Source organism: Phaethon aethereus (genome assembly GCF_964289735.1).
Source record: "Phaethon aethereus genome assembly, chromosome: 6".
In the NCBI taxonomy this organism is placed as follows: domain Eukaryota; kingdom Metazoa; phylum Chordata; class Aves; order Phaethontiformes; family Phaethontidae; genus Phaethon; species Phaethon aethereus.
This window is the reverse complement of record NC_138580.1, coordinates 29,633,424-29,660,501: the sequence shown is the minus strand read 5'-3', so window position 1 is coordinate 29,660,501 and position 27,078 is coordinate 29,633,424. Positions and strand designations below refer to the sequence as shown.

Here is a 27,078-nt window from a genome sequence, read left to right as displayed (position 1 = left end):
GAGTGACGCTCCTGTGGGGAGAAATGCTAATTAGTGACACCTTCTGCTACAGAGCCCAGCAACAGACGTGTCTTACTGTAAATGAGTGGTTAGTCTGGAAAGACTGTGCTCTGGGGAACCTGCAGGAGTTAGACAGATTCAGCTACACCAATTGGTAATAATCTGTGGACAATGAACACAGGAGCTAAGATTTGTCAGCTAACAGTACAGACAAAATGACAATAAGATATGCTTTGGAAAAATGACTGCAAGATTTTATCTTTTTTTTTTTAACAGTACCATGGTAAAGTGATATGCACCCTTCTCTTGGCAGCATTGGAAAAGAATTGGACAAAATAATTTTCCAGGTTTTGCCACAGATCTATGAGATTCTGTGTAAGGTCTATGAGATCTTGGGTCACTGAGTCTTGCTGTACTTAATAACTTGAGGACAGTAATATTTCAGTCTTCTTAATGTCTTCTATCTATGAATTTTCTGTCAGAAGCTCTTGATCTGAATTTGCCATCACTGGCCTTCAAGCAGTGAGGGGAAAAACCCCACTGTTCACTTCCCAAAGATGGAGATTTGTTGAAAATCTCTGGTTAGAAAACTGTCACTTTTCAAGCAGAATCTTGAAATTTGCTAAGAAAATCAGACATTTTGTACAAATATTTTTTTCTGTTTTTTTTTTTTTTTTCACCTGGACTTTTCTATCAGGAAAAAAAAATGTATCCTATTACCTGTAATAGCCAAGCCTGGTGGACATATTTCTGGGATGTGGGACTCCTGGATTCAAAAGCAGACAGAGTACAGGTTAAAATAGGTCCACTCTGTTTCAGTGAATGCCCTGCACCCTCTGGTGTTGGCTGTAACAAACACAGAAGCTCTTTCCTTGGCGTTTCCTTTCGAGTGGCTCAAGTGGAGGGTCCCTGCTCAATGGGCTGAAGCGTTTCTTTTCCTCTGGCACTCCACTGAGCTTCCAGCTTTGCATGCAGATCCCAGGCAGATCCCCGCAGGCCGCAGGCTCTCCCAAGTGATGGAGAGCCACGCAACTGGCCCCCAGTCCTTCTGCAGCGTCAGCCCCAAAGGATTAAGGTAGTTTGTAAGAAAGGGACCCCTCTGTAAATAGACTTGCTTTACATACCATCTGTAATGAAATCCCTTAGGAGTCTGAATCTAGGAGAATATTTGTTGCCACCAGACACACAGTTTTGGAAGTTGAGGATGCAAAGAAATCACTCTCTGGTTTGCTCTGTAGGAATAACACTCCATCCTCATCCTCCTTTTCTCTTTCCCTTTTGGATTTTTGAAGGATTGAGGCGGTTTCTGTCTTTGCTAATTTGACTATATCTAAGTGACAGGACCACACCTCTTGTCTGTCCCCACACACTTGCACCAGCTTGTTTTGGGCTGCTGTTGATGGTTGCCTGATTATGACCTTTCACCAGCTCTTGAGGCCCTGTAATTTTCTGGTAAATACAAATGTGGCAGTTTAAGGAAGGAGGGTGTATGTCAAGAAAGCTGTCCAATCTTCTGTAGTGGGAATTGGGTACATTCAAGTCTCACAGGTGTCCTGCTAATGCCAGCAAGACCCAGGAATCAGCAGGGTCAGCCAGTGGGGAGAATTGTGGCAGAGCAGGACTGTGGCTGACAGAAGGGCTGCATAGGCCCAGGTGAGCTGCTGAAAACACACTCAAGAACCAGGGAGTAATACTGCTCTGTCCCCGTGTATAGTCAAGATGGCTTCTTGCAGAGCTAGCCAGTAAAGCTTGGGAAATTGCCACAGCTCTTTATCTTTTCCTCCTTCCCTAAAACACAGCTATCAAAAAAGTGGATGCTTGTATTTTGTGGGATGAGCCTTTATTGAAAGATTTGACATTTAGTTCCTCTACTCGTGTAATTTTGTCTTTTCAAAGGGACATTATACTTTGCATGGGAGTCTCTTGCTGGGTTCTCTAAGACATTTTTAAGAAACAGTCCATGTAAGTACAACACTCAAGCAAAGGCTCAGGCCCAGGCTGCTGGAGGTCAGCAGCACAGCCCCACCTGGGAAGTACTTCTGGTCAACACAGTCTATGATAGTTGTCACAGCCAACATAGTCTCCTCACATGTGGGTTGAATCTGGTCAGGGGGTAGAACAAATCCATGAGTACCCTTGTCTCGCAGTTCAAATGTGTAGGAGAAAGGAATACCGATCATGTGAGCCCAGTCCCGTGAGGAGCCTGAGTTACTGTCTGTGAATTTAAAAATAGAGGGGAGATATATGTATTAAGCATGGTTCTTTGAAAATACTTCTTGCTATAGTTAATGCAAGATTATACCAGAATCCCTGAACTAAGCAGTAACTGTATATCACTGTGACATAGAGAGCAGAGTTTCTAGGTGCTGCAATTCTTAATTATACTAAAAGTCTTTCCTAAGTGAAACAATCCTCCATAAGATGGTATTGTACAATAACAGGAGATGAGTTCCAGGGATTCTGTGTTTTTAGCATTTTACTGTGATCGGTGTGGTTTACAAGATGGACTGGCCATTTGTCTGTTCTGGTACTTCATTTCCTACACTGACACTGCATGGAATTTCTTTGTATATATGTTTTTAAGCATAATTTGGGTCAAGTCTGAAAATCTTCCGGCTACTCCCTGTATCACTGTTCATCTGCCTCATGGATCTTTTTTCTTACCTATTCAGTGTAAGTATAAACCATGGAAAAATGCAGTCCTAGGCATGGACATGTTACCTTATACTTACACTGCATTGCTCATGCAGTGGGTGATTCATGTGACTCAGGGATGTGCACAGACAGATGCTGTGAATATGCAAAACTGCATGGGTACTGGAGTGAGCTGCTTCCTCTTCTGAGTGACTAGTGTGACTTCTTGCTTACTGGGAAAATATCGGGCTTACCAGGCAGTCTCCAGGGCCCTCTAGTCCTCTACATAAAGGCTGTCAACTACTATCAGCCATGATGGTGTGTTCGTGATGTAGCTATCCAGCCTATTAGGAATGAGGCTGAAACCAACATATTTCACACAGAACTGCAAGCAGCTGCCATGTGATAATGTCTGATGGAGTAACTATAGACCTGATTGGGATTTTAATTTTCGCTTGACTCCAGTGAAGAGAAATAGGAGTTTTGCTGCTGACTTCAGCAGGGTCAGAATGATCTATCACCAATCTCCTTCTGTCCCCTGTGATGTATCTGTGAGGAATTCATATAGGAACTAGCTTCTGATCAATGCTTCCTTCCTTTCCGCAGTCAACTTTATAACATACAGTGTTATCTTGTATTCAAATGACTGCTGCTTAGATGTTCCACCGAACCAGCCCATTAAATATTACTCAAAGAGGAAACTCAGAAAAACAGTACTTACTGATGCTGTGACACAAGAATGACTCTCTTCTTTGAAAAACAGAGCAGTCAAAGGGAAACATAAAGAAACTTACATAAAATTAGAGAGGTTGGTCCTACTTCATAGTTGGTCCCATACTTTCCCATCAGGGCAGCAGCTGCTTTCTCTGCAATGTGCATCTATAAGTTCAAAATAGGAACAGCATTGTCATCAGTGCCAGTACATTTGGCAATTATTTTGAGTGGACCAAAATTTTTGTCTCTTTCAGCTTTACATTTACATACGATCAGCTTTACGTTTTGACATTATTAGTTCAGGACTTTAGAGAAACTCATTACAAACATTTGGGCAAATTGTTCTTGATTTTTTTAATGCAAATTATGTAAAATTTTAAAAAATACTCTGGTATTAGGTAGAGAAGATATTTGCTTTGTTGTAAAGCTAGAGGGTTGTATTTTGGAGAATTGGAGTCTATGCTGTATAGCATACTGATACTGACTACAGCAGTGATTGATCTTTTACACTTGTTATATTGCCATAGACTCTGTATCCCATCATCTTTAGAAACTGAGCCATATACAGACTGACTGACTTCTCCAATGACTCATATGAAGTCTGAACCCAAGTCCCTCATGCTCTTGGCTAGTGCTCCAGCTACTGAAATGTTCATAAATACACGTTAATGAAGTCAAATTAGAACACTCTGACGGGAGACGTAACCAAAAAGTAGGTGTCTACTTTGCTCCTGTTCTCCTAGAGAGCACATTTGGAATACCCTTTCTAGACACAATCAGGACAACCGTGTGTGTATAATGTACTGGCATCCTGAAGTACAAATGCATTCTATTATGCAGAAAGAACTCAGTGCTCTTCTCTACTTACCTTGCATTGCAGTAACCCTATGTGTACTAGTTCAATTTTCCTGATTTAAGATGAAGGTTTAGGATTAATTCTGAGGCAGATAAACCTTGCTGATACTGCATGGAGCGGCAGTAACTCTGGGAGCCAAGCCCCTGAATAAGCCAAACTCCTATGAAGGAAAGGCAAGAAGGCAAATAGAGTTGTGCCACATGCTACTGCCTGTACTTGTTCTCTATAAGTGTAGAAGATTAAAGTTTTTCCCTACCAGTTCTTCACTGTTACTTGGTGGTTTAGTTGTAGAACCATAGGGAGTGAGGATGTACTGTCCGTAGGAGTGAATTGTTAAGTAGCACAAAATGTCACTCTTCTTCCTTTTGATAAACTGAGCCACAGCTCTTGTCTCAGGCTCTGATTCTGGTCCAGATCCACAGAAGATTTCACTGCTGCAGTTATCAGAAACACCAATACCTGGAGAGGAATACAAGAAGTGAATCAAAGGAGAGACATGTAAACACTAGTTCAGAGGAAACAGGGAAATTTACGTTGGAGTGTTAAGGTGTGGGCAGGGAGACTAGACAGCTCAGTGGGACTTTAACATGTTACTCTGTTGGTAGCAACTAAAATTTTCTACAAGACTGAAATATTTAATGCACATTTACAGGCTGGCTGCAATGAAAACACTCTGACACCACCAGAGTGTACCAACTGCCAGGGAAGCTTTGGAGGCTCCTTGAACATCATGGCAAACACAAATACTGGCTGTTAAGTGACTAACTCCTAACATTGCTGCCTAGATCCGAATGCTTGCACCTGCAGTGAATTAAAGGTATAGTTATATAAGCAGCAATTTTCTGCTCACAAAAGTAAATGCCAGTTGAAATTCAAAGACTTAATATTTTTACAAACCAGGTTTTTATTTTTACATATGTCTTGATGACAAGAAGATGAGTATTTCTCTCCTATAGGACTTCATCTTATTTCAAAGATTAGTTATTACTCTTGCTTTACATTTGTGTTGCTGATCTGAAATACTTGGAACTTACTGCCCCAGGAGGAATTGAAGTTTCGGTTCAGATCTGTCCCGTAGCAGGTGCCATTCATATGTGGAGAACGGTTTTTCCTCCATAAACGCTCCTGAACAAAAGTAACTTCAGTGACATAATAACAAATCAATAATCCATAGGGTCTAGTGATAATATGGTGTAAAGGCTCCTTTGTAGAATGTAGAATGTAGACCTCTGCATTCTGAGTAACTCTTGCATTGTAAGAGTGCAAGTCTGTGTGCAAGGGTGATAAAGCTTAGTGATAGAACATTTTATCTACTACAGCCAGGCTGCCATATTCCACAAGCCAATATGCACCTTGAAATGAGCTTCCTGAGCTTTAAAAAAAAAAAGAGTATGCTTTTTCTGTAGTACTCAACTGCTTCCATGCAGTGTTGCACTCCTGAGAAAGACTTGGCATTGTGAGGGATACCTCTCTGTCCAAGAGATGACAGCTGAACTTACGTTTGTTTCAGATTCAAGAAGATGAATGGTTTTGTCAGCTAATCTTGCTGCTGCTCCTTGGTTCCCTGCTATACTTGTTTTTCTGTAGACCTCACTGCACTGCCTGTAAGAGCTTCCTGGCTGAATTACGCATGCATCCAAGTGCAATGTGTGGTATGCCCCAAACTTGCTGGGGAGCAAGCTGGGAGACAGCAGGATCCACATGGCAGTAGGCTGAGCCTGTTGGGCCATACTGAGGCCCTGCATTAAAAGGTGTTTTGACTGGGCTCAGGAGCCTGGAATCATGATGAGAGTTGCTGAAGACCAACTTTTTGCATTATCCTCCATATTGGAAAAGGAAGATTATTTGGGAAAGCACACCTATTTCAATAGCCCAATATTTGACCAATTCTCCTCCTGTTCCATGCTACGAAGGTGCTTAGACCCATCTGCTAGTTGAGATCTCTTGCAAAGAATGACTGACTCCTCCAGATGTGCTTAACTCCATCAACCAAGCCTTGAGCTGTTAGCAGGGAAGTAAGTCCATCCCCAGAAACTCAAAAGCAATTGATTCTTTTTCCAAGGCTCATGACATTTGCTAGTATTTTTTATCCCTGTAATCTCAAGTGACTGCTGATTTACCAGAAGAAACAAAAACTCTCTGCCATGAGAGGATTTGTGTGAGTAATTATTCTGTCACTGTTCTCTGTTTAAATATAATTGTTATGATTGTATCTAAAACTAACATGCTGTGCATATCTAACTTTCAATCTAGTTCCTGGATTTTCACTACTTACTTTTTCCCAGGAATAGATATAGCCATCAATATTGAGGACTGGCAAGACATAGAGGTCCAAATTCTGCAGAAATCTGCTTATCTTTGGGTCAGATTTGTAATTTTGAAGAATCTGAAAATTAAAAATAAAGAGGACTGAGCAGAGAATCTAGTGGTAATCACTGGAAAGAGTTAGCTTAGAACTATCATCAGGGAATCACCCACTCTTTGATCCCCAAATATGTTGAGATGTCTACCTTTTGCCACTAACAAATTGACAGTGTATACAGTTATAGTGTACTTCATATGCATACAGTCTTGCTGGTATGAAAGCTACATGATAGCATACCTGTGTTCCAGGTACTTTCAGTACACGTGGAACATTCCTATATGGTATCTTAGGGTTGCTTTATTCCAGGGGGACTGTGGTTTTGTAATGCAGAGGGGCTTGATCCAAAAGCCACTATGGGAAATGCAGAGTTTGCTATCAAGTTCAGTGGCTTTGGAATCACTTCAGGTGGAGGAAGCAATGCGCCAACAAATATTGTCCCATATCTCATCTCAAACTGTGATTTGGACTTAGGTCTCCACAGGTATCTGTACTGTGCACTAATTTTGAAAATCATATTTTAACAGAAAAAGCATAATTCTTGGTACCATGACAGAGAACAGAAGTATCCAAAGTGGTACTTTTTTTTTTATTATCTACGTGGAAAAGTGAGGACTTACATCTTTCACAAACCACTGGCAGAAGGCTGGAGAGATCCATTCTCTGGCATGAATCCCACAGTCCATCCAAATGATCTTTTTGGGTTTATTTGATGGTTGACTGATCTGAAAGAGTATAAAAATGATCATTTGGAAAACTTACATTACAATAAAATAGCCTAGTGTAATACAGAAAGAAAAGGATGTTCCTTGATAAGCCGTTGAGCCATCTGAGATTATTATTATTACAGACACCATTATGACAAGCACTCCTTCCTAATAACCCCATCTCTGCAGTATCACAGAGCAAGAGTTTTAAGGTGTTTGTTGAGCAGGAGTAACAGTAAGACAGTTTCTTTTTTCATTTATATTAGTCATTCACAGGACTGGTTGTTCTTACTTTGAGATTTTTTTTTTTTTTTTTTTAGAAAGGGAAGCAAAAAAAGGCAGGGAATCTAATTTTATTCAGTGATAGGAACAGATTAGACAATAACTAAAGCAGTTCTTAAGACGATGGTTTTTACTAGAGCAGCCAATAAAAAATGTCATGGAATACTCCTAGCAGAAGGGCTATATGCTGTAAAACGTAATTAAAAAAAAAAAGCAAAACTCTTTATCCTCACACACAGCTGTTGCCAAGCTAGTTTCAGCTTCATTTGTATTCCTAAACAAGACTTCAGTTAAATTTGTTGTTTTCACTGCATAATAGCAATAGCAATAGTGATAGTGTATATGAAAGTTGGCAAATCTTACTGTACTATAGAGAAGTAAAACCATCTCCTGTTATTTCAGTGAACTGGGATGTTCACTGTCAGGAAATATCTGAATCCTATCTTCTCCTGTGTACTTTTTTGTAAATATACCTTTTATCCATTTTAAGAAAGTTCTTCCCTTACCTGCAGATAATACATTGTTCGATTCTCAGTTGTGTTCCCCAGGTAGTGCTGAGTCACCAGCTCACTGTTGCTCTTCTGGATCCGAGTCATCCATTGATAAATCTGAAATAGTCACAGAGAATTCGTGATCCAAAATGGGAGTTTTCTTCTCTTTCCCACCTCCATTTCCAGATTAAAGCACTTTCTTTTGCTTAAAGAAGCAATGTTTTCCTCAGAGCTTATTTCAATCTGTCATATCACTTAACACTCATGGAAGGCCTTTCACTTGCCTCTGAGCAAACACATGGTCATAACTCACTGGGTGGTAAAAGAAATCATCACTGCAATACAACACTGATACTCTATTCTGGACCTCATTCAACATGCCCGTCCTACTGGGCATCTTTCTGTTGACTTCACCAGACACGGAGCCACACCATCAAATCTTCAAAATAGTATTACACTCTCTTCCCTATCAGTACTGATTTTGCACATCTGAGTTCAGTAGCAGTTATCCCGATAGGTAGCTCAAACAAAATATACATGAGTATTGACTCTGCTCTCTCACTCTTATTATGTGGCTAGGAGGAAGAATACCACCATGCTCTGATTTTGTCCAGGCTTACCCACTGGCCTGTGAAACATAGCACCAAGAAGTCTTCACTGCCCACCCGCATGACATTATTCTTTCCTGAAATGTCAAAAACCTGTCCTTAAGTTACTTCTTTCTACAAGTCTCCCACTGTTGACCTCTTCTTCCTCACTGGGATTCCAGAGACTGCAATAGTCATTGCACTTCACATTTGGCTCAGCATCAAATATAGTAGGGCTTAAATGGGTAAATACTAGAGATAATAGGGTGGAAAGGTAGCAAACCAATCAACTGAACCCCAGAATATTATTTGCAAAACAATATGGCTGCTGCATGCAGAGCATTTAAGTTTTGGTCAGGGAGGAATTGAGGGTTTAATCAAAATCAATCACAAATTCATGTTCAATTTAACCAGGCCAAGATTCTAGTCAAAGAGTAAGGACTGCTTCTGCAAAGAAGAAAGCCAGAAAGAACTCCACTGACTTCAGCTGAGCTTCCTGCAAGTACAGAGTTGCTTGCTGTGGCATTTACAAAATAGCAGCAACAAAGCAAGCAAGCAGACTTGGATTCCTCTTTACCTCTTCCATTGGATGATATTGGGTGTAGACATAACCTTCTGGGACGTGCCTGTGGCTGCTCCTCTCCCTTGGCAGGCTCTGATCCACAAGTTCCTGCACGTCAGGTATTAGGACTCTGAGGGGAGGGAAAAGGGGGAGATAGAATAGAAAACAATCCCTAAGAGTTACTGCGGAACTATCGTGGTGGGTACATTGCTTACGGCAGCAAATGAAAGGATTTAGCCTCTTCTGTTATGGACCGCCTGGCAAATTCATCGCCATCAGCATAGTGGTTACTTTCATGTAAGAGGAAGTTTAAAGTACTGAGATTTTTGCTAGGTTTTAACAATAAAGTAGTTATTTTACCAGATTATTACTTTTTTTTGAGATCGACAATTTTCTACAAAAAATTGTTCAATATCTTTCTGTTCTTCACCATTTCTACTTTTGGGCAAAATTCTAAAATTCCACCTTTTGGAAAAAGGAGGGGAAAGTGAAACATTTAAGATTAGTGTTTCAACTGTATTTTATGGAGACATTTTCAATTTGCATGGGCTTCACAGAAGTATTCATTGCAATTTGCAAAAATCACAACAAAACTCCTCTTTCCTTCAAAAAGCTCTTCTTGCTTTTTAGCTACAAATTAGTTCAGAAATGAATATAGCACAGGCGTGATTCCATGACCAAGGGAGTCAGTAAGACCTTTTCCTTGGCTTCAGTCGACTTGGATATACACTGTGCTTTCTCACTGCAATCAGCCGCTTGTAACACTGTTACAAATCTGTGCTCATTGTAAAAGCTTGCGATAAGACAGTTGCAAAGGTAGCTTCAACATTGTTGATTTCAAAGACTGTAAATGCTAATAGGCTCTTCTGCTGACAGTAGCACTGATCCGCATGTCTGGAAGCTGCACACAAGGAACTTCTAAGAGTAGTTACAGCTGACTTTCACTCTAGGCTTTGGTGTTTATTCACATTTGAACTTCAGGCTAAAATTCAGGCAGTGCAAATTCCCATGAACTGAAACCACACCCACAAACTGCCTTATCAGAGCTCTGGAGAATTGAAATCCCAGAGTCTGACACAGTCAGAATATTGCTGTCCTGATTATAATTTGTCATTTATGTGTCTATCATTATATATCTGTCACGTTACCTTCCTTGCATGTCATCTGCCTTCTAGAAGGTAGCTCCTGCTTTAAACCTGTTATAGGAACTTTAACGCTAACATTGCCATACTCATCTCAAGCCCTTTGCAATACAAGGCCAAAATTTTAACTTGACTATTAAACTACCCACTGCTTTCTTTAGGTCCCTACACAAGATGGATACAGTTCTGGCCCCAACCCAAGGGAAAAAAAAAAAAAAAATTAAGCTGCTAACTTCAGCTTAGTCTTTAAATTTCCACTAGAATCAGTTGAAACCATTAGAAAATTAAGAGCCTTGGTATAAATAAGAGGTTAAGTATCATCTGGAATGTTGTCTAAGTCCTGAATGTATAAACCTGATGCCAGATCATTTGTACTGGATCCCATCTCATCTTTCTCCATCTCTGGCTGTCAGAGCATCACACTTACTAAAAAGAATTTGTCAGGCAAGATGTAGGATGTCAAGATCAGCTTTAACTCTAAACAGTTTTGGAGTGGCACCAGTCCTCCTGTAACTTACCTTTGATTGGTAAATGTCAGTGTATGTCCATAAGCCATTTGTCACCCGCCCTGAATGACTATGGGCTGTTTATATGACATATAGTTAGATACTGGTTACCTGAAAAAGTCATTTCAAAATGGGAGTGGGAATGTGTGCGGAATAGATCTTATTTGATCCCATTTTGTTTTATAAATACTCTTTGTACCTGTATTAGATCTTCTGATTGGTAGAAGAAGCATGGCAGTTAGTGAAGATGTGTGGCTGGGTAGGTGTGGTAAAGCATCATGGGCCACTTGAAGCTCATGGGTCCCAATTGTGTGCACAGTAGGGACCTGCCACCAGGACCTTTGTCCCAGGCTGGGATATCTCTCTTTGGCTGGATGGTGCCAGGAAATTCTCACTAGCCTGGTGGGAGCAATAGGGGTAGGAAACTGCAGCTTTGAAGAAACTGTCTGAATATTCACTTTGAAAAGGCTCTTCTCCAAACCAGAGGAGCAACAAAAGACAGGGAAGGGAAAAGGAGAGCTACACAGACTGCTTCTCTGCAGTGACACTGATTAAACCTTTGGGCTTTCCAAAATAGGGAGGACACTGTGTTCAAGTATCCAGGCTTTCCAAGAGCAAAGCATGCTCCTATTAGTAGTGATTGTACCAAGTTTGGCTTCCTGACTTTAGGCTAAAAAACTGAGTTATAATTCTGAGTGCCATTCTCTGCCACTGAGAAGGCAGGAAACAAGACAGATTGGGCTGTCTCAGATCCCAGTTCCAAACTCACAGTCCAGGCTAGTTGGAAGGTGAATAAACAGGGCATAGGGCAATGTGCTTTTAAAACTCAAAGTTATACATAGCATCTGTGCATTGGGCAGGTCAAGATAAGTTGGAGGCACTTGGAACAAAGGTTGGGTCCTATCATCAGTACTTGCTGATTGTTCATTAGAAAGGACTAGGTCCTTTTGTGATAGCAAGGAAGATTGTTAGAGACAGCCTTTCCCAACAGGAAATTAGAAGTTGTACTTGTAAGAGATCATATGCTGATCTAAGCTGTCTTTCACCTCCTGCACCAGAGGGGCTGGGACCCTTATGTGCAGGTCTTTTCCAGCCCAGATGTCTTCAGGCAGCAGGGGCTTCCACAAATCTAGCTGTGAAGAGAAGAAAGAAATGCACAAATCAAACTCTGTTTTCAGAAAGAGAACATAAATTTAAGATAGAGTATCTGCATATCAATAAATGGAAGAAGTTTTCCTTCAAATTCTCCCCTTAACTATTCTCCAGCCATTTGTTCACAGAGCATACAGCACAGGCTTAGTGTTTCCATTGACTCGGGCACCACTGATATGGAGCAGCACCTTCACAGAGCCATGCAAGTAAATCAACTTCTTCCCATAAATTTCTTTAGGTAGTGGAAGGGCAATACCACTTTACACTAAGAAAAAAAAAGTTAGGTAAATTTTTTTCAAGTTTACTTTAATGTCCGTTCCTGTCAAAAGTTCCATGCAAATCTGTTTTATAGACCAAGACCCCACTCTGCTTTCTGGGCACACATGGTTATTCTTACTCACCAGTAAAGTGCTGCAAAGACGCTGAAGATGCTGGACTTGCTGAAATGTTTCTGGCACAATGTGCAAAACCTGATCCCTGGAAATTCAGCAGAGAAACAAGATCAGTTTTAATGTCTGTTAAAGTATCAATGATTTCGTCAGTCAAAAGGAGATATTTTGCTATGTAGCAGGAAGACAGAGCATGCCACTGAGTGCTGTTCCAACAAAAACATGTCTGAGTGATGAATTCCTGGAATGTTTTAGCTGCAAATAGGACTAAGTAATGTGAGTTTTCTGTTGCTAGAGCATTAGGTTAACTCTGCTTCCTTGCCAGTGGCAATTCTTTATTCACCATACCACATTTACTGAAGCCAACTGCTCATATGAGCCCTGGTGTATGTTTCTGCCTTTGCAGGACCAGGGCCAAAACAAGATTGTTGGTAATATATAATAAATTATTTATTTGATAAGATGTCACTTTTTTTCTCCTGTTTGGGAATTTCAGTTATTACAGTTAAACTTGGTGCTTTGTTGATCTATTTTAGCATGCAAAAACATTAGATAGCCACGATAAATGAACATTGCTAAGAACTTGAGATGTTCACAAACTACTTGTCATGAGAATAGCCAATTTATTCCACAAATAGTGAATAGTGTGGTCTCCAGAACTGCATATTCTTACTCAATTCACACTACACACAGTACAGGATCTATCATTTCATATTTCTAGAAAAGACACACAGATACAGTGTCTGAGAATATATTTTCATGAGATCCCATAGAACTTTCATTTACTACAGGCTTAATCTGAAAACAATACTGAAAGTTTACGAAGAACAAATTAAAATGGTTGGAAATGCAGAAAAAGTAAATCTATATGTTCCATTAAAAAAACCTTTGTAATTATTTTTCTAATTTTTTTCAAGTGTTCGTTCAGATCAACTTTCCAGGACTCATAGCAAGTGTGACATTTCTAAGAAAGGGTGTCATAGTGAGGAATGGATTTTGATGACTACATTACATTACTCGAAGGTGAGATTGCCGTTATCCACTACTAATGTGATAGAAAGGGGACCCTGAGAAATATTTGTATTTGTTAGTAACCAATAACTACTGCTTCACACTCTCCTTTGGTGACTTCAATGGGCCTTGGAGCCTTTACAGGACAAGTACAAAAAAAGAACATTTTAAAGCTTTTGTAACAGAAATTCTTGTTGCAAAAGCCTTGCATGGCTTTTTATTAAAGCCATGGTCATTATGGTCATCCATATAATATGCTCTCATCATCTGAACTACAACTGCTATCATTTGTGCTTCCATACACAAATGTACAATTATCAGCTTAATATACATGCAAATAGAATTCACTATTCATTCACATTATCCACTGAAAAATAGGGGCATTTGGGTTTTTTTACATCTCTCTTGAAAATACCACCTTTGTTGATAGAGAAACGTAGAACTTGATAGTTAAAATGGGCTGTTTACTACTAGTTCAAGAGATGCTGTTAGCATATAGGACTCTCATCTATGGGGCAAAATGATTACATTTGCATTGCTAACAATTTGGTACAACAACCATATCTTTGTAATAAACCTTGTAGATGCAGGATAAACATCTTTGATAGGAGAATAAACAACTCAGCTGCAGTTCAGAGTTTATTCTCTCTATAAATGCCTGGGCTTGCTTTGCTCTTTGTCTATCAGGAAGGGAAACAATATCCTGTAATATCTTCTATCCTCATTGACATTATGTCTTAATTACAGCAAATGAAAGAAATGCCAGACAGTCAGATTGCTGCCAGATGGCCAGCTCTTATTTACTGATAAACCTTTTACAATAGCCAGTGTGGAGACAAATCATTTTTAATAGTAAACTAAGATTAGGAAGCACACACTTGTTTATGATTATGGACTAGGATTCTCAGTGGAGAAGTGCAAAGTCAGCCCATGTGACCACATGAAAACAACAGTTTTTTAAATGTTACAGTTAAGCTTTCTTACCAAATTAAAGGACTGTTCTCAGCACAAGCTGCATTTCCTTGGATGCTCATAGATTGGATATTTCATTTCAGTTGTTGAACAGAGCAAATGACAACGAAAAAGGGCTTTACTAGTCATTTCATCTTTGTACAGGTGCTGCCCACCAAAAGTCACACTGACAATTCAGTTAGGTGTGTTTTTAAATCCCATGCTCAACAAGTTCAGTCCTGACAGCAATTAGAAACAAAAATGACCACTACATTTCCAAGGGTCTGTTGAATTCTACTCAGTGAAATTGACAGGCTCTGACTGCATCCCTGATACAAATCTAAAGACTAAATAATATCCAAGGGAAATAACGTATTTTAAAGAGAGAAATAGTGTCTCTGTATGCTCTGCCAGGAGCTTTGCCAGGAGAGTTGTTGCATGGGTACACTATGAAGGAACTTATTTGCAGTAGGTATTGCTTGGTTTTATCTCCTTTTTAAAACTATATTCTGAGGATATAATTAATCTAGAGGCATTCAGCACTGGGCTACATTCTCAGTTTACTTTAGAAAATTTTGTGTATAAAGTTATATGTGAATAGCTGGCCTCCCCACTGTATTTGTGCTGCTCTGCAAATCCAACTGCTGTAAGGCAGAGTGACCTATCATGCCTTCTAGAGTTGAGGGTGAATGAAACAAAATAGTTTAGATAGGCAACCAGCATGATTTTATATCACTCATTTTCTTATGAAGCAGAACTGAGAATGGAGAATACAGCAAAACTAGACATTTCATACTTTTCAAAAACATTAATCAGTAATGAAAGAGGTGATAATCTCATCCTCTGAACACCTTGGGGTGAAAATTGTCTGGACCAATTCCATTAGCTTTTTTTTGTTACTGTTACAGATTTCCAACAGGGGTTCAGTATCTGAGCTGCTTTTAAGACACCACATAACCTCAGCCGTCTTTTATTAATGGATATAATTTTGCTCAGTCATCTCCCCCACTTTATACTCAGAAAAACCATTTTATTCCTACAGCATCTGATTTCAAAGTTCATTATGAAAGAGGCTAAGCCAAAGGAATTTCAGCTAACGGTTGCAGAGCATCCTGAGATGCCTTCTGTGTCTCCTATGGCAGCAGCCATATCTTTGTTGGCTTGGATTTGGTTCACCCTTTCTTAATTTCCCATCTTTATGTTTTCTTTCCAAATCTTACAAATCTTATAGCTTAGTAACTTTATCTCCTGCATTTTAGTTCATAATTGTTATTATTATTCTTACACAGTTCCTGGGAATTTCACTGCATGCACAATTCTTCACAATACCTCGTTCACACTCACCCATCATATTGCAATTTCAAGCAGAGTTTTCCAGGAATTAGCATCCCCAGAGAAAAGATGGTCCCAAGAAAAAGCCACATCTTTCTGGAAAGAACCCAGCCCTGACAGTGCAGGACTAGAGAGGAGGAGGATAGATCTGGACTCAACACTTCATTTGTACAATTACAATATATAACCAGACTTACCCTGGAAGGGAACCTTCCCTTGTTGAATCATTAACTTCACCTGAAATAGTTCTACTTTTTCTTAATTCTCCAAGATCTCTTCCACACCCCAAAACACAAACACATACAAATAGCAACATTATCACTGAAGCACTTTTTCTAAGAAATAAGAGAATTTTTTAATATGTCATTTTCAAATCTTTTAAAATGTTACAATGGTAGTCATTGGAGAAAGTGTTACCTGCAAGGTCCGTGGCAACTAGTGCAGATTATCTTATAAAAATCAAAGGGATGGGGAGAACAAGAGAACAGTGGTAAAACAAGCTCCATCCTTGCTGTCTTCCTTCCTGTGCTTGTGTCTTTGTTGAGCACTTCTTTGACTTCTTAACTGCAATTCTGTCACTTGCCTAACCAAAAAGAGGACATGAAAGAAACAACCAACATTCCTGTGAAAGATGAGGACATTAGAGTCTTGCCTAAATCATTTTCAGCTGGACCAGATCAGTCTCTGGTCATTGACTATCAACTTTACACTGTCATAAAGAGTGTTTTTGTTTATATACTCAAAACAGTTGGCTGGTTACTACCTGAATTATTTAACTTCTTGCTTGGTTCAAATATCAAGAGTAAACAGTTGAATTCTTTCCTTAATAAACTAACTGTAGCTAGACATATAACACAGTTCTTCAGAAAGTCAGTTTGTTTGTGTACACATGCAATGGACATTACCTGTAATTATGATACCTTTGTAAAACTTTCTCAGCAAAGTATGAAGTCCTTTTATATTACTACCAAAGCTGTCATCAAGGAAACAGGTAGCAGAACTGCCTCAGTATAAAAGAGGAACAGCTTAACTCAAAAGTGTGTTCTCACAAAACCAGGCTGCATGCAAGAGAAGAATATGGTCATCTTCACAAATCACACCAGACCCTTCTCATTTTATTGCAACACAATATAACCTGCTCAACAGCCTGAATCTGAAAATGGTGAATACTTCCCTCCAAATAGATATCCAACCCACAGTGACTTCCAGAAGAGCTGAAGGAAGTCCAGTTTACAGGATTAGAGGCAGCTCCATTTCTGAGGAATCAGAAACACAAACTCATGTTGGAAGACCATATTCCATGTTGACAGTCAGGACACCTGCTCAGATAAACTTTGCTTTTGCTTCCTTTTTCTCCACCACTGCCATGAGGTGGACTAATGTTTTGAAGTCTTCTGCAGTGTCGTCTGTGCCCTTTTACAGGAGCTGGCTTTGAAATGGGGTTCAATCCCTTGACAGGGACTCAGAATCTAGGAACAAGAAAAATGGAAGCATAGAAGAAAAAAACAAAAGGCTTAATCTTTTTTTTTCCCTCTTGCAAAAAAGATATGTACAAATGGAGCAAATCATGATAAGCGCTAAAATTCAACACCAGCCCAAAACTTACACCTCCACACTGAAAGCAGAAGCTATTTGTTCTGTGCTATGATGCCAAATAGTAACGGAGACAGATAGGGTCATTTTGCTTAATGGGCATAGGATTCAGAAGAAATGACAGCTGCTTGCTAGGTCTTTGATTCAAATTCCTTTGAAGTCTAGTTGATTTTAATGGGCTTTAGATGAAAGTCCTGTGCAAATAATCATGGACATTTCTCACTGATTTAAAACATTGACTTCTTTTGGGACTTCAGCAGAAGAATTGTTCATACAAGACAATACTTAATGTTCAGCTTGCAAGCAGCACTGCTGAATGCAGAATAAAAGCCATTAGAGACATTATTGTGCCACCAATGCAAAAATATCTTGGGACAAACAGTTAACTTGAACAAGCCTATTGCCCTCTTGGGCATAAATAACGTCTCTCTCAGTAATAAAGTCTGTTCTTTGGTCAGGTTCTTACTGGCAGCTGCTTATCTTTCTAGGAAATGTGGAAGGCAGCTTAATCCATTTATTCCCTCCTTGAAAACTGTGTGCAAAAAGGCATGGGACATTCTGGGGAGAGGAAAGGTCATAAACATATGGCACAAACATGCCATATGAAACCATGCAGTGTCCTTTCTTTCAAACAAGTTTACTTTGCAGTTCTTCCATATGTTCTTCTTAGAGCTTCAGAGCATTTTTTCAGCATCAGTTTAGCCTCTCAACTGCCCTGTGAGACAAGCAAATATTATTTCCACTACTTAAAAGATTAAGAAAAAACGAGAAAAAAGTGGCTCCCCAAGGTGACATAGGAACACTGCTGCAGAGCCAGGAATAGAATTCAGATCTCCTGACTCCCTGTCTGGTGCTTCCTTAAATATATGACCATCTGCTCTCCTGCTGGAAGTATAGATACTATATGCTGACTCCAACAAGCTGGCTGCTAAGCCTGTTAGTTTATCCTCTTTTTATCCCATACTGATATCATCTCAAGCTAAGCTTTTGGCCTGGAGTCAAAGTGATTTCCAGTGTTTGAATGATTCGACCTGCTTGTTATTGTTTTAACCTTGCACCACACATATGCTCAGCTATTTGTGACTTATCTGCATACAGTCTGTGTAGCAACAGCCGCAAGCTAGAACTGTTTTGTTTAAAGATTCCATACTGAAGCATACCACATGTTTTAAACAACTATCATATAGTGGTGGGTTTGATCCTGGTAGCTGCCTGCACCCAGGTTTCCTACAGAGCTACATTTAACTTTCAAGGACAAAGAGCTTATTAAAAAGGCAAAAAACTTGCACACTTTTATGCCTCCACAAACATCAGTTCATTATGTTAAGCTTTCCCAGTTCCACGGCTAAATCCCGCACTGACTCTATCTGAACTAAAAACCAAACTAGAACTAGATGGAATTCAACATGATCAACATTTTTTCAAATCATCACCTTGATTCTGAGAAAATCATCCTCCAGTAAATCTCTTCCTCTCATGCTGCAGAAAACTCACAGCATGTGTCCAAAACAGAATCAATACAGTAACATGCTGACTAATGTGCCTTAAATCCTAGTCTCCTGCTCCACTGAAGAAGGGGGATGGACAATTCAGCTGTTTTACTAAAATATCCTCTGGTTATCACTGTAGCTTTACTTGGAGGAAGGACACAAAGAACTGACAGTTCTGTTTCCTGTTGACTTGTCATAGGAGATAGCTTATTCTGTAGGTATTGTCTTTTTCTATGAGTACTAAAAGATATTTCTGTCTTTCTGAGCCATGTTCAGAATATTCCAACTCAATCTACAATATTAAGTATATGGTCTTAGTTCTGTAGCATATGAATATTCAGCAATACGTTGTGTGGTCTGCAATGTGAATCATTGCTCCTTTCAGTATGCCAAGTCTTCAGTTTTCACAGTTTGTTAGAGAAAAGCTTTTTTTAAATTCTCTGGACTCCATTGTGTTTTGACAGTGCTAACTTCTCAAGCCATATTAGCTCCAGCAACAATCCTAGCATAAGTGGGAATATACTGGAAGCTATGCTGAGTTATGACAATTCTCTTCTAGACCAATCTTGCTGAGTTTTCCTCTCTCCCTCTTTCTCTGAGACTACACTGAAAACACCCCGTTAACCTTACATTTGGGATTTTAAAATAATCTTAAACCAGAAAGAATTCCAGCCAACATACACTAGATTAGAATGACGTCACTAGCAAACTTTAAAATTAGTTCCATTAAGCCAACCTTAAGTGTCCTGCAGATCATGAAATGACATAGGATACTTAAGCTTTAGCTTAGTGGAACTAATTTGATGATTAGTACGTGATCTAGTAATTTCAAGAGATACACATTTACAGATACTTTCAAAGATTTCTCCATAGTTTTTACAGCATTTATACACATGCATACTCACATACTTTGAGCCAGAACTGGAAATATCAGTGTGTTGTGTCAGTGTGGGTAATAACACCTGCCTTTTTTCCACAAGTCCTGTGATACAGTTTCTAGACTGCTTTGTTATCAGAGATGAGCTTCAAGTACCTGTTCAGTAAGCAGTTCCTTATGGAAGCGAGCTGAAGCAGGCTGACAAAATCTTTATTGGTTTAACCAGGCTGGCAGAGCAGCTCCCTCAGACACCCTTTTCTTTAACCGGGAAAGGAGAATGTTGTTAGTAAATTGTCTTTCCTTAATAACAGGTGGCCTGGGTGGTTATTTTTCCTTCATCCTTTAGATGGCAAAATGTCACTGCTAATGAACCTCGAGCTGGTCCTTTAACATATAATCTGAATTCAAGATTGTATTTACCACCTGTTACTAAAGGTAACAAACACTGTTGATTCAGTTCTAGGAGTTAAGGATGATCACCTTTACAAATTGTGCACAAAATCCTACAGTCCTTATGCAAACACAGTTCCTATGGGAAATTTGTCTGCATAAGGATTGTGCAATTTAACTTAAAAAAAATACTAGTAGTATATTTCAGGTGCAATGGTAAATTGCTGAACCCAAAGTCCACTCATACAAGCTGGCTGCAAAATATGGCCCTTGTAGTTTGATAAAAGGAAAAATTCAATTTGCTGACAGTTTTTAATGTGCCTGAATCAACTATCAGAAAGACCAGTTAGACTTTCTCACTGACCTTCTCCAGTCCTGAAAACTTTCCCTCATAAGAATACCTTCTGATGACATGATTAGAACTTACGATTTCAAAGGTATTGCTCTGGGGGAAAAGGATTTTCAGAAGTGCTTGATCCTATATTGATGTTCTGAGTGGGCAAGAATTAGGCAAGAATCATTGATTTTGTGAAGAAACAAAACTCATTGTAAACCTTTAGCTGTCAAAGCAATATGTTGTTTGTTTTAATTAAGCCTTTTTAAAGAAGATGTCACCTAACATTAAAAGCCTATCTTGTATTTTTAATTAAAATAATTACCCTTGTAAGTAAATAAAATAGTATTATTTTATTGCAACTAGCAGAACTGTAAAAGACAGCACATAAGTCTTTATTACTTAATGGTTAAAAAACAAGCTTACTGCACTGTATTCTAGAATAACCAACATTATTTTTAATGAGTTCTATTACAAGCACTAAAATACTCTATGGTTAGATGTGAATATGCTTCCATACGATTTGTTAGACCCAAACAATATACACTATAGTCACTTTAACTTAAGTAATTAGCTTTTGCAGCTATAAAACATGTTCATATTAACCTTTGGCCTCCGTTCTATCAACAATGATACACACATACTTAGCTTTCTGTTCAATACCAGCACCACTGAGCATAACAATATTGCTCGTATGCATGCAGTTATGTATGTACACCCCTCAATCTGCATGAGGATCTGTTAAAAATTGTCATGACGTCCCCGAGGAATCGCAGTAATTATTAATGAAACGAATAGTACCTGACAAAAGATCTCAAAACGGATCTTGTCTGAGCCAAACAAGCACATTCGGTGTAACTTACACTCAGAAGAATTTCCGGTGTATTTTTGCAAATGAGCCTTAAAGAATTTATGAGCTGAGTTTGAAGTGTCCTGTGTATCTATGGGTGTGACATGCAGTACAAACAGCTTGTATTTTGGTGTCTGATTTTGTACAAAATCATTGCTGATAATAGTATGTGGGGAAGGGACTGGGTAGTGTAACTTTGAAGTGCTTGTGACAGGACTGGGTAGTTTGCAGTAAGGCTGTTGACATGGCTTGCATTGGTCACAAATTTTGGGGTTCTTCAGCAAAGGAAGCAGTGCCTTTAACAATTAGCCAAGACTTTCTCCACTGTCATGGCTGAACTGTTACTGCTCTTTGTACAAGGAGTGGATCTGAAACATCAACCAGCTCTGCCTGGGAGAGCTTACAAATCCAAGCAGCTCGACATGGGGACACCCCCATTATACAGTCAGGGAACACAGACACCTGGCTGTGCTGGGACTGTGCCTCTGCTACCAAGCAGGGCATTCCTTTGAGTCATGGCACTGCCGAGAAGGGTGCAAACACCAGGACTCTGGGTGTGCCATGGGGACTTGACCATGACTTGCCCATGAGCAGACAGGTAAGTGGTGGCAAGCAGGGAACTAAACTCAGATTCCCCATGCCTCTGTCTAATGCCTTAGTGTCAGATCATCTTATCCTCTGCTCAGAGAGAGTGGTTTTGATACCTTCATTGTTGTTCTCTTTTTTCCCCTTCCAATACTGAGTTATTAGATTCAGCAAATGAATATAAAACCTACAAACCTATCAAACTTTCCAGCAGTGGAAAGTTTGGAAAGTTCTCTTTTTATTCTGCATCAGCAGAAAGCAAACCAACTTTCATCCTCCCCAGTACTACCTTTTGGGGGCGAGTACTGCTACTGAGAAGGAAGTGTTCTTGCTGACATCAGTGAAGCATTCACCATTTTGTACTGTTCCTTGAGCATCGACTGATACAGAGCAAATCTCCAAACACACATGCACACACCTTTTTTTTTTCCTGCTTAACTTTTCAGATCTCCATCATTTTCCTTACATTTACACAGAAGTGACCCAGACTGAAGATTTATTTAGAAGACAGTGTATCAGTGGGATAATCATTCATTGGCAAAATGGAGCATATTCTAAAACAAGAGAGACAAATGCATCAGCAGACTTTACCATCTTCTTGCCTCATACTCCGCAGTGTACAAGGGGTTTAGGTTGCTTTCGTACTTTCCAGAGAATTCCCTGTGTCAAGGAACTTGCTAAAGCTGGTATCAAACTGCTGAGCCAGCACAAAGGGCAAGTAACAACCCAGTATTGGTCTTCAATATGTATATTTTAAAAGATTAAATAATCTTTTATTATGTGAGTGAAATTTCAAATGTGGGCTCCGTGCTTGGTTCCTCCTCCCTCCCTGGCTGTTGTGTGCAGTAACATCTTAACATACAAATATATAATCTCCTCCACAGCAAGCCGCTGTGTATTTCCTGAATATTCTCTCATCTGTGTCAGTACATGTCAAGATTTCAGTGATAACTCTCACCATTTACACTAGTCTCTGTGCAGCCACAGTCCGATTCACCAGCTGTTCCCTGCTGCAGAAGGAGAAAAGTGGGCTCACATAACTGTTCAGGTTTTCTCCTTTGAAGTTGTAGAGCCACAGCCTCAGCTGGTGTGTATTGCTGTAGTGTCCTGACTTCAATTTAAACCAGCTGATGAGCCACTCCCCCTTTCCCCACACTCCCCACACACTTCCCCACCTTCCTAAAGGGTGGTCGAATACAGATGATGTGTAGGGGAATCTGTACCATGAAAAGCAAACAGGCAAATACAGAAAATTTAGCAAGTGCCCTTTGTGGATTGAATTGATAAGAGTAAACTATGGCACATACTAAGGAATGACAAAGAGTGTTCAGTAAATTGCCTCTGGAGGCATGGATAGAGTCCCTTACCTATAGCAGTGAAAAGAAGTTCTCCTGTTCATGAAAATTTGCATCTTGATACATAAAGCAGGAGTGTATCTGAGTTTGATGGGTGCCATGGCAACAATGTTAGTGTAGCATAGGAGCATTTTCAGAGGGAGGGAACAGAATGAAACAAAAAGCTCACTAGTTATCTGTGGACACGGAGTTTTGCTGCAGACCCAAAGACAGATTCTCCTTTTTCTTGTTCCTGGGTGGCTGTTTACAGTTGCCACCATGTTCATACTTTCACTTTATACTGTGGTTGTCCGGAATTAGTAAAAAAAGGGGGAAACCTGCTACAACTAGAAGGACAGGTCTTAAACATAGTTCAGAGTTCCATTGTATTTGCATCACTTAGAAGAACAATGCAAACAAAACCACAGGGTTACATATTCAGTAAACCCTATGCTTAAATACCATAATTGCTTTAAAAGTACGCATGTAGAGAACAACAGATATCCATGGCTCTGCTTTTGTTCTGAGATCTACAAAACACCTGCAATTATTTTTAATTCAGATATTCTAGTGTCAGTAAAGAGGTATTGAAACTGGAACCTCATTCATGCAAGCTTCTGTGTTCTGAGATTTGTGTGCAAAGAGAATAGCTTAACATTAACAAATGGCAATATAAAATAATACCTACTGCAATAGCCAGGGAAAAAAACCTTAAACATAAGAGGGAAGTCTTGGCATTTTCTTCACTTTAGCAATTGACCAGAGCCACATCTCTAGGTCTCTGCATGCAAAGCATTATTCAACCTCTTGCCTATGCAGAAACAGGTGCAATAATACCTGAGAAACATATTTTCAATCTCTAATTTCAAGCTCCAGTTTATTTAGATTCTGATTTCTTAACAAAAATCAAATTCTTGCCATTTACTTTTAGTCTCTCTTTCTCAGTCACTTTTGAGCATCTTGGCCAGATGAGAGCAAGGTGGAAGTTTTAAAGAGGGTTCCTGGATGTTTCTTGTGAATGAATGTCAGGAATATTTCATACCCTGAGAAGGCTGGAGTTAGGGCTCAAAACTGTTTTTAGACATAAGCAAGTCCAAGCAGGAGGGAACTACATGTCATCAGGATCTGCAAATCCAGCTGCTTATGGAAACAATTTGTTTTTCCAAACACTCACTGTTCTCATTCTCCATTACTTGACAAACTTTGTTTCATTTTTGCTCAGATGGTACTAGTTTATTTTCTGTCCACGTATGAGCCTTCTTGACCCTTCCAGCCCACACCTTCTGCCTTCCTGTTTCTTGCTCTCATGTTAGATCTGTTCATACATCCTGCGGTGCTTAACATCATCCTTGGCCAATGAAGTTTGCTATATAACTTACATTTGTAAATCCTTCTCTCAATGTTTTCTTATTGATTGTGTGATATATGACAATGATCTGAGCTTGTCACCCTTCTGTATGTGGATATCCTTCAGATGACCTGGAAAATTCAAGGGATGAACAATATATGCATTATTCTCCAGGAAAAATTTACCAGATAAGCCAGCTTTATCATGGCACTTTACTGTTTTGTAATAAGGTAAGATTTATGAATCTAAAAATGTCTGACAGCAAGCAGCATGTAAAAAACAGGAATCATAAAAGGCAGTATTTGTTTCTTTGAGATTAGCACAACAAAAACTTAAGTCCAGTATTTCATAGCTCAGAATGAAGGAAAGATTTGTATGGATCTACTTTTCAGACTTCTTTGTGGCCCAAGAATAGAACATGCTGCCTTTGTACAAGAATCTGGTCAACTATATGGTTGCTCTGTGCAGCTGTCTGCTGTCTTTGCTTCATAATTACTCTAAGCCCCATACTTCCTTTATTTTTTTAACAAGCCTTCAATTCATTGAAGATCCTCCCCTCCCTCAGCAATTTAGTTTACTTAATAAATTACCTATTTTTACTTTACACGGGGTTGAGAACCTTGGCCTTGCTACACCCTTGAAATACCTTTAGTGAGTCAAACACCACGGTAAATGTCTGGGTTCCATCCATTAAGATACACCCATGGGCTGTATGAAGTAAAACCATATTCAGCTTCCTGGCTCCTCATTCCCTGTTCAGAAAAAATCTCCAGCCATTGCACTTACCAAGTGTTCCAAGTGTGAATAAAGGTAAGAAACATGTGTTCCTGAGTCTGCAGGCAGACTGTGAAAATGGTAGAGAAAGGTGCAGCTTGCATCTCCTGTTAGCCTCACTGGCAGGTCAGCTAAAAACATCTGTTTAGTATCCGTTTCACTTAAAAAGGGGGATTTTGCACCTTTCGCACTGAGCAATCCATGCAGTGACAAAAACCCCCAATTACGCGAGCAAAATAATTATTGTTGATCTTGTGAGTCTCCCACTAATTTTAATAAGCATGATTCAGGAGAGAGAGGAGAATGGTATTCTAAATACAGATTGTAACGGACAAAACAGTGGATTAGATCTCCCTTACTTCATGAATTGACACCTGAGAAACCTGGGTATATTCCATACATAGCAGCAGAGTAGCTTTTTAGCAGATGTAAACATTCAAGAAACCCACAGCTCTGAAGTCACTCTGGCAGCAGCTACATACTGCTTCACACCGTGAATCAGTGTAGGTGACATAGTAATGACTTAAATTATTGAGGCAGCATAAAGCAAGGTATTTTAATAAGCAAGATCATCATTGTAGCAGACTACTGTACTTCTATACTGCTTGTATAAGTTTCCACCTACTTGTAAGGTGTTTAAAAAAAGAAAGAAAAGATGGTGATCAGCTAATTTAATGTAACATGCCATGCTGTTTTCTGCCTGCTGGTGGCTAATTCTGTCCAGGCTGCTGGCACCTGAGGACAGTATACTTGCCTGCCTGGTGTTTTGTCCCTGAAGAGATGGGAGCTACATACCTGCTACTGAGGACCTGACTGAAAAGCTCAAAGCGGAGGATGCAGTTCCCCAGCCCAGGCAAAAGCCACAGTTGACACTGCATTAGCTTGGCTTGCAGAGCTTCAGCTTCGAACAGCACCAAATGCTTTCTCAAATACAGCCCTCAACACTACCCGGCTCTCCAGCAGAGAGTATTTCAGACCTTCTCCAGCGCAGGCCGGGGCTGTGAGTCAGTCACCAGCTCAGAACATCAGAATGGCTCTGACCAGTCTGCTTCACAGAGGAATTTGTACAGACAATGCTTTCTTAAAGTAGCAGATCCAAAAAGGGGACACAGCAAATGTCTCATCAAGTCAAGCAGATGAACTCTGCTCCGGTTGTTAAGTTTTACAATTGCATCAAATCTGTTTCTCTGCACGTGCTCCATTTCAGAGACTGAAATGCTGAACAGCTCTCTGCTTTTCATGCCAGGCTGCCGTGACAATGCTGCTTTGCTTGCACAGTTTCCTTCATAAATGTGCACCATATTCTATCTACATGTTCTGCAAGAAGTTGAGCAGTGATTATTTTTAAGCACATTGTTTCTTTTCGCCTTATCACTGTAATACCTTTTTTGTCTCATCATTGTAATACCTAAACCATGTGTTCACGCTACTTCAGAAAGACAAAGAACACAGTGCTTGTAGATTATCAAGTGAGGCAAGGGCACCACCATTAGGTAGCACACAGTCACTGTAGAAAGTATTGCTGTTTCCCTTCGCGCCGATGCGGCTGTGGCCTCGCTACAGCAAAATTGTGACTCAGGATCCAATTACACCACAGAAGCAAGCAAGCCGTTGTTGGTAAATGTATGTTGAGCATTCCAATGGTCCTAGTAAGCACTTCAGCAACTCCAGCACAACAAAGGGTTTTTACCAGTAAATGTTACCAAGAATGGTAAAGATGTATCAGTTCTCTCTGCTCCTTCAGCTCAAAGCAGCTTCGGACTTCTAGGACTCTGCCAATGTAATCAATTCCACCACTACATAACAGGCCAGTGGAGATGCATCA

At 39.7% G+C, this 27,078-nt stretch overlaps 1 protein-coding gene across 1 annotated transcript; it reads right to left on the bottom strand.

Moving 5' to 3' along the window:
• Positions 1-1,946: 1,946 nt before the first annotated feature.
• CPO (carboxypeptidase O) lies at positions 1,947-15,888 on the bottom strand (the record flags this gene model as incomplete). Its single annotated transcript, XM_082001567.1, has 11 exons — positions 15,691-15,888; positions 12,397-12,472; positions 11,852-11,976; positions 9,211-9,325; positions 8,062-8,163; positions 7,187-7,291; positions 6,480-6,590; positions 5,239-5,329; positions 4,461-4,663; positions 3,429-3,513; positions 1,947-2,215 (listed from the first exon to the last, which is right to left on the bottom strand). The coding sequence occupies exons 1-11, from the start codon at positions 15,768-15,770 to the stop codon at positions 1,947-1,949; spliced, it is 1,362 nt and encodes a 453-aa protein (XP_081857693.1). The 5' UTR covers positions 15,771-15,888.
• Positions 15,889-27,078: the final 11,190 nt, after the last annotated feature.